Raw genomic sequence first — 8,772 nt, 5'->3', positions numbered from 1 at the left:
TACTATATATTTATTTTTATACTATTTTTGTGAAGAGATTCAGATTTAAAATCAAAGACTACTTGGACCATTTAAAAAGTGGTTGTCTAACAGAAAATAGGCTTGATGACGAAAATTCTGAAGAGAAGTGCCGCGATGTAGCTGAAATTATATGAGTGTTGCAAGAGAATAATAATAATATATTTTTTTTAATTATCATCAGAAGAAAAAGATGTACAAAGATATATTATTTTTTATATACTTTGTATAGTTATTGATATTTTCACCATGCTGTTTTTGATTTATTTTATATTATATTTTTATGCTATGATTTTTTAAAAACATTTTTCCTTTAATCTATTAGAGCAGTGATTCTCAACCAATGTGCCGCGGAACTTTTGTGTGACGCCAAATTCTTAAAATGTGCCGCCAAATATTAGAAATGATACAATATTATATATATATATATATCTTTTGTAATTTTTCCACGCTTTAACCGCGTGAACATCTTTGTCGGTGATTATGTTGTCTCTGACAATCTTAAAATAAGATGGAAGTGTTTAAATAGTATATGACACACAATTTTAAAAAATGTTGTAAGAGTTAATCATTAAAGTAAGCTATGCAACTAATAAACAAATTAACAAAGGATAACTAAAACCAAACAAATATGTAAAAAAAAAATTAACAAAGGATAACTAACAAAAATTAAGCTAACAATTAATAACTAGCAAAAAAATAAATAACTGTTACTAACTAATTAAAAATTGACCGAAAGAAATTATTAATCCCTTAATAAATGCGCTTTTGTAGTACATATTATTTTATTTCACATTCGAAATTAATATCACAAACTATTTAACACAGTGTAAAATAGGTAATTAAACAACTTCTAATCTAATTTTTTTCGCTGTGTGCCGTCAAATCGTTAAAAGTTAATCTTAAAAATCGTTAAAAGTGTGCCGCAACAAAAAAAAGGTTGAGAATCACTGTATTAGAGCATGAATTAGATCAATTTGTTTTATTTCACAAAAAAAAAAAAAAAAAAAAATACAATGAAGGGTTAATAATTAACCTCCGCATATAAGTTCAGATATTTTTTTTTATTATTTTTTATAATTTTTCCAATTCTTTCGTGTAGTTTTTTTGCAAGATGAAGGGATAACTTAGATAATTTTTTTGTTTAAATTGCTTCAATAATAATTATTGTCATTCCTTATAATGAATTGACATTACTAAGTCGATTATGTTTTTCGTCATCCATGGCACACAAATCTTGAAAAAATACTTCCCTCTCTTCCCAGTTCCAGTCCATTGATGAAAAATCTGCGAAATGCTTCACTGCGTTCACACCATACTTTTAAAAAAAATAAGAAAAATAAAGCTATTGCGAATTTTTGCATTTTCAGTAATGGTACATTGAAAGAGAAAAGACATGATCTTAAATATTTACTATTTATCTGACCAATGCGACTAAATTTTCATGTGCAGCGCGCAAAGAAAAAAAAAACGAACGAACCTGAATAACTTTTTATTTTTTGATGGGAACTTTCACGTTCTTGGACTCAATCTTAAGAGGTCAAAGCATTGACCTCAAACATGCTGATTAATTAGTGTAGACGATATTTTATGTGACGGAATGAGAAACACAAACTTACATCCTCTGTGAGATAAATAAACATTTCATTTCACGATCTCAGATTTCTTACCTCCGAAGTGCAGAGGGGTTACTGCAATCTAGAAAATATGGTCCTCACAGTTTGGTCCGGAGAGCAGACAGAACGTTTTACTCCTTAATCATAATATTTCTTTTAGTGTTTTTAGCTGTAGCTCGAGAACAATTATAAAGATCGTTTATCCAGAGATAATTCAATGCAAATGAATTCTACACCAGCATTTTGGTCTGTGTGAGCCAGCTGCTGAATTCGTATCGACCAGCCATTTCAGGGATTTGAACGTGGTTTATCTATATACCTTATTGGGAGGCTAACGCTTTAACTTCTGAAACACCACGGCTCTCACAACCATGTTTTTTTTTATAACCATCGTTGAATAGTCGACAAAATTTCCTGGTTTACGACTATTAATGCTGAACTCCATAGTCTTGTAATTCTTAACCCAATCCACAAGACAAGCCTGGATCAAGTATTGGGAGAAGTTTACCTTTGTGGAGGTCTTTTTAATGGAAGTAACCGGTATTTGCGTTAGATGGAGTGGAAAAACCACGAAAACCTGCCATGAAAAACTTGACGACAATGGAACTCTAACACATGATCCGTCTACCACTGAGAATATTTTACATCAGGACTGTGGTCAGTGCGAACCGGGCGCCTAATTCTAATCGACCAGCCTGTCAGACTTCAAAGAACAAGGTTCGAGTAAGAAGAACGAAGAGCCAGAAATCACATGTTCGAAAAACCAATGAAAGAGGGAGAAAGGCTAAATTGATTCAGAAGAGTGTTTTTTCTCTCTTGATTTTTTATTTCTCATAAAGTTTTATTTCGAACATTTAAAAATAATTAAGACAAAAATTTAAATATTATTTTTAGGTGTGTTAAGTTTTCTTTCATCCTCATTATGCAAATGTTGTGTTTTGAATGAATGTTAAATATGCTTGTATATATATATAAGAAAAATTAAGATTGGGAGAGAGTTTTAGATGACTGTATGGAGTCACTTTGGTTACCTTACGTTATGGTGAGTGAATAACTTTCAAGGAGTTTTTTCTCTTATTAAGTTATGTGATGTCTAAGTTAAGTTATAATTTTTCTTGCTTAATAAAAATTCTTGTAAGTTCAAAGATTATTTTTTTATTATGCTTGCTTAGCATTTTCCACTCTGTACTCAACTATTCCAGCACAGCCATCACTGGGATTCGAACCCGGCACACTAGTTCGAAGGCGATTGCTCTACACCCTGAGTCACCCCTGCTCCTTACAATACAATAATGCTTAAAAAATAATTTATTTGATTCAAATATTTTAGATATACATCGAAAAACAAAATAATTTGATCATTTTTTAACAGAACTATAGTCGCCATATTTGTCAAATAGAAACACTTTAGAGTTTACTGATGATATGTTGTTTTTGAACGAAAATTGTTTGTATCGGCTATGGCGTGAGACATTTCTAAATAATTATGTTTATCCCGCTGTGGACTGACTTTTAAGACATGGCTCCCAGCAGATCATCGAGGTAAAACATCACTGTTTTCGGCTATTGTGCGGTAGGAAGACCACTTGGATCAGTCTGCGTAGGGACCGAGGGTGTGCGGTATTAGTCTTCGTTAAACTGTTTCCCTGTAAAGTGCCCGACTTCACTTGCAGGCCGTCGGCTTACCAGCGAGGGGGCCATCCCTTCTGCACAGGATCTAAATTGTTATTTCATGTCTTCGGATCATCCTCAGGGATGTTTCCCAGACCGTTGCCAATTGCCCATTGTACAGCTCTAGTGAGACGTAAATGAACAACTACTAATACGTTACATTACGTTTTAGTTTCTCGCGATTTTTATGAACATTTAACAAAGAAACACCAATATATTGAAAATTTGATCATAAAGTACTATATATCATATATTTTAAATTTGCTTTAATAATTATTGTACCACGAAATAAATAATCATACCTCTTCCGGTACCATAATGATGCATGAATCCAATTTATCATTCATGTCTTGATCTGAAATAAAAATGTCTTCTGATAAAAATAATAAAAAATTAAAATAGCAAGTATATTTTTCAAAAATTAACAATTTTTTGTGATTTAATATGAAATAGAAAATATAAATAGGTTAAAAGTATTTTGTTCACTGAATTGAAAACGTATTGGTTATATTAAGCTTATCAAAAAAATATAAGGACAGTGTGGCTGAATGCGACACGATTTTATCTATTGTCATTTAGTTCCAACTTGGTTTTTTATGGGATGTATTCACTGAAAATAACTGACGGAAGACGATTTCTGTTCGAAAAGAATTTTTCTTGATAAAATTAAATTACACACCACTGGCCAATAAAATTGTTGCACCAGAAAGAAATGCGAATCACAGAATGATATTTAATGGACGCATACATTGTAGTTGGAAGAACAAGGGATTAAATTTTCAGGATATTTGGATGTGTAGAACCTGAGGAATCAGTACTCATAGCAGCCTCCTCTCGCAGCAATAACAACAGTTATTCTCTTGGGCTTCGAGTCGAACAGAGAGTGCATATTGTGGACGGGTACAGTATTTTATACAGCTTCAACATGATGCCATAATTAATCAATCGTAGTGACTGACGAGTAATGACGTGTCAGTTGTTCGTGTCATCCCTTAGGGCCAAGTGGCTGACATGTGTATCTTCTCAGCTGTTAGTAATAGGTTAGTTAGTAATAGGAGCTGTTAGTAGCTGAGATCCTGCACGGTATTCCATATGACCGCCATGAACCCATCGATTCCATATTCTACTAACAGTCATGGGATCTCGACCAACGCGAGCAGCAATACTGCGGTATGATAAACCGCAATCCCGGTAGGCCACAATTTAACCTCGATGAAACTCAGGCATGTGCTGGTAGGCATTTCCCCTTCTTACACGAGTCATAAGAAAAACTTTTTTATCCAAGAGTAAACACTCAAATTCAATTTCTGTATGAAAAACTTACTGCCAAATCTCTTTTTTTAGACACATTGTAGGTGTTGCACCACCGCCTGCTATGCATGAAAGCGATGATAAATTAATCACTTGCATACCACAACATACTTTTTCCGTCAGGCAAATTTCACTGTCGTGGTGTGCCACTTTCCTGGTGTAGCAACTTTAATGGTCAATAGTTTATTGTCTGCAATTTAACCCTTTCGCTCCGGACGGGACATGTGCTGTCCCAGTCTGGTAAATTTTTGATATTACGGCTGGGACAACATATGTTCAAGTTACTGAAAAATATCTAGGACAGAAAATAACGCCCACTTTTGTCTTCAAACCGATTTTAAGGCCGTCTCATCGTTCTGAGTCCATAAATTTATCACGTCAATCGTTCCCGATCTAATCAAGCACAGCGAATAAATATTTTCGAGTGGTAGTTTATTAATTGTAATTTTTGTTTTAATAAATTCAATTTATTAGGTTTTTAGCCACCACTATTTCTAAATAATTCGAAGGCTTATTCGAAGGCTCCTTCCTCCGATGAAGGGCTGAAATGAGTCTAAAGAGAATTCACCCTGATAACAAGTTGAGACAGCTCGCTTATACTAGTGAGTCTTCTGAAACTGAAAACACTGAATAGGAGACCGACAATGAAGTCGTTTCACCCAATCACAATGATTTGTTTGATGATGAAGTTGAGCTCTAGAACCAGAATCTTCCATCATTTTCATGGTCCCATCCAACTAACTTTGCACCACGAATGCCACTAGTTACTTACATCAAGGGTCAAACAAATTTCTCTATAGGCAACGAAGTCACCGAAGTGGATTCTTTCTTCAAGATCTTTCCCAAAAGCTTATTCATTTGCATTGCCCAATGTACGAACGAAAGTATAGAAATGGAAAGAAAGAACATTTGGAAATGCGAGCAAGGAAGTCTATAAGCAAATGCCTTCTTTCTCCAAAACTATATTATCATCATCATCAACAGCGAGACTTTTCAATGTTGAAAACCATTTCCTAATTGAGGAAAAAACGGGCAGAAGATGTACAAGGTGAGCAAAAATGAATAAAGAGTCACGCTCGAAAATAGTGTGAATCTCTTGCAACGTAGCACTGTGCAAGAACTGTTTCCAGTCCTGCCACACCCTCAAGTAACTCAAGCTTTAGATACTGTTATCCCTCCACTACTTTCAATTTTTTACCTTCCTTATTTCATAACTGTTAATTTCGAAAAGTGTTTATAAATATTAACGCAAATGTACGTGAAAACGTTAATAAAAAAACGTTGCCTACAATAATCATCAAAATTTCAAGTAAAATGTCAATAAAAATGAGTTATTGACTCTAGAATTCCGGCCGGGACATACCCTGTCCCGGGGTTTATATGCTTTGGGCTTACGGTGGGACATATGCTGTCCCATCAATGAAGCTTATGAAATAATTGTTACTGATGGTGTGCTGTTATGGGGACGTTTATGCGTCTCCAAGGCCTTCAGCCTATTAGGCATAAAAGTTATTTTATCTAATAATCGCTTGGAAGAGAAATAACTGATCCCGTGAATGGGACGCACTTGGACTGATTTTTCGCAGTATTGAAAGGGTTAAGCCAAGAACTACTCGACCTCAGCAACTATATGACTGATTTTGCTCACATTTTGTTCCTTTTTAAATAAAAGTACATTCTTTAAAATGATGTGAAAATTGTATACCTAAAAATGCAAAATGCTTCAACTGTTTTAAAATAAAATAATAAAAAATACTTATTAAAAGTTGTATTTTATTTTATTCGTGGTTGAACAGCCGACCCAATTTTTGTTTTACGACTACTAATGTTCAACTCCCTAGCCTAGTAATTTTGAACCAATGCAGACAACAAGGAAACGCCTGGATCAGTGCCCCCAGCGGTATTGATTTGTTATGAGAACATGGAGGACTTTGAAAAAAATCAGTCTGCTGTCAGCTCTCAACTCAGTTATAAATATGAAATAATTAAGTGTTATTACGTATCAGTTTAAAAATATTCTTACCCTTTGATATGCACTTTATCCATTTCGCGCAAGGTCTAAAGTGCTCACCGTTACCCACGTCAACTGGATCTGAAGGCATATTAATACCTCGTACAACATTCAAAACAGCAGCATTAAACAAAAAATTAATAAGCATCTTAACCGCAATAGTTTTTACAGCCTTAATTTGCATCTTACCTGTCAACTCGGCTTTAAATACATAAAATTAGCTGTTAAAACAAGGAAATTTTTTTTGGAATGCATTGTTGATTGACTGAATAGTTATGTTTAATATAAAACATTTCAATGCTACCGTGATTGCGGTCTTTTTTTCCCTGTTCTTTGTTTGGATCCTTGGATTTCAAAGAAAAATCTGAAGAAAATATTATGAACAAGTTAATTGTATTACATTTTAGTATTGATCAAAATAAACTTTACTGTACTTTGTTTAAACTTTTCAAAGGTGACTATAGATAATGACATTTTTTCCCCTTTAATTTCATTTCCTTTTACTTTACAATCACATTTTTTTTTCTCTTTACAATGTTAAACATATTTCATGTTACAGTTTATCTTTCATTTTCCTTATTCCTTTTATTTTAGAATATTTTTTTTTAAATACTTACAGGAAAATTTATAAACAATACAAATTCTAGATATCGCATGATCAAAGATGGCGTGATCAAAGAGTTTGGTAAATATGCAGATTTTCAAGCATTTCGAAAGTTAAAGTCAGCCATTTAAAAATACAGAAAACATGTAAGTATAAACGAATATATTCATAAATAAAATTTGATTTTATTTTTGCCTTTTTTTTGGATTTTATAAGAGGATTTATTATTTGGTTCGCAATTTCAGATCATGGGCGTTTAGAGAAATTTTTCAGATTTTTCAAAAATGGGCATCGTGTAAGTAAAATAGTAAATTCTGCATATACAAACATTTCAAACACACTCCACATGCTCCACATAGTGAGTTTTATTAATTATGAACATTATTTATCTATGAGCTTTATTTTAATTTTCGATCTATATTGGTGGACATCGAATCTTAACAAGACTAAACTATCGTGAACGGTGTGCACTATTCAAGACGATAGTTCTAGGTTTAAGATCGCAGTCGATTATTTGCCAATCTGTCAAAGTCTATCTCTTTTTTAATTTTTTTGGATTGAGTTAACAAAATGATCAAATCATTTTCAGTACCTAGTGCGTTTCAGTCCTCTTTACCGATGAGACTAAAATATTGATTGAAGTCCATTATTTGCCAAGTAATTTCAATTCACTTGTTGAATTGATTTGAGAAACTAATCAATGAAACTGTTAAAACAAACATGAATGTTTTTATTTGTATATTAATTGTCTGTAGATAATATCTACCTTCTCATAAGATATAGATAAACCAGCCAAAGGTATAAAAAATGTTCATAATATCTAACTTCCTAGTTTAAATTCACACTGATATTCTCTCTATGCTGTGTGTATATTTGATTAACAAACTAATTTTGTTAAAAGAAAAATGATATATAAACATCCTAATTGAAAATTTCTTGCTTAATATAATGTCGTAAAAATAATTTTATTGACTCTTGTGAGTATCATATTATACAAAAATTATAATTTTTAGTGTTACTGAATTACAGAAATGGTGGCGGCTACTTTAAACCAAGTAGTGCAAAAATATTCTTGGTGCTTCACTATACATTGATACTTTAGATTCAGTCTGGGCCGATGTTACTGCTGTAGATTCATTCTGTGCTCATGTTACTGTTTTCGGTTCATTTTGTGTTACTTCTTTAGATTCATTCTCTGCCAATGTTACTTCTTTAGATTCATTCTGCGTCGATGTTACTACGTTTGATTCATTTTGTGCAAATGCTACTGATTTAGATTCATTTCGTGCAGATGTTGCTGATTTAGATTCAGTTTGTGTCGATTTTATTCGTTTAGACTCATTCTGGGCCGTTGCCACTTCTTTAGATTCATTCTGTATTCATGTTAGTGATTTTGGTTCTTTATGGTCCGATGTTTCATCTTCAGATTCACTTTCGGCCGATGTTATTTAGTTATATTCATTCTGTGTGGACGTTACTTCTTTAAATTCCTTTTGTGTCGATGTTGCTACTTTGGGTTAGATATTGTTGAATATTTTTAT

The 8,772-nt window shown here is 32.9% G+C and overlaps 1 protein-coding gene across 1 annotated transcript; it reads right to left on the bottom strand.

The window, feature by feature from the left end:
• Positions 1–1,195: 1,195 nt before the first annotated feature.
• On the bottom strand, positions 1,196–6,807 carry LOC147808534 (uncharacterized). The gene is made up of 3 exons (XM_087162602.1): positions 6,640–6,807; positions 3,608–3,660; positions 1,196–1,336 (listed from the first exon to the last, which is right to left on the bottom strand). Exons 1-3 carry the CDS (start codon positions 6,773–6,775, stop codon positions 1,196–1,198), a joined length of 330 nt encoding a protein of 109 aa, XP_087018728.1. The 5' UTR covers positions 6,776–6,807.
• Between the last annotated feature and the right edge of the window lie 1,965 nt (positions 6,808–8,772).

This window comes from Parasteatoda tepidariorum, chromosome 5, assembly GCF_982258835.1.
Source record: "Parasteatoda tepidariorum strain Cologne lab strain chromosome 5, Ptep-v5.0, whole genome shotgun sequence".
Classification (NCBI taxonomy): Eukaryota; Metazoa; Arthropoda; class Arachnida; order Araneae; family Theridiidae; genus Parasteatoda; species Parasteatoda tepidariorum.
This window is presented reverse-complemented; position numbering and strand designations above follow the sequence as displayed.

What these genes read in the sequence shown, in the direction of transcription:
- LOC147808534 (XM_087162602.1), bottom strand. Translation starts at nt 6,775, where the DNA reads ATGCTTATTAATTTTTTGTTTAATGCTGCTGTTTTGAATGTTGTACGA. An exon ending in GATAAAGTGCATATCAAAGG is followed by an intron (nt 3,661 to 6,639) that starts GTAAGAATATTT and finishes TTTTTATTTCAG; the next exon opens with ATCAAGACATGAATGATAAA. An exon ending in TCATTATGGTACCGGAAGAG is followed by an intron (nt 1,337 to 3,607) that starts GTATGATTATTT and finishes TTTTTTTAAAAG; the next exon opens with TATGGTGTGAACGCAGTGAA.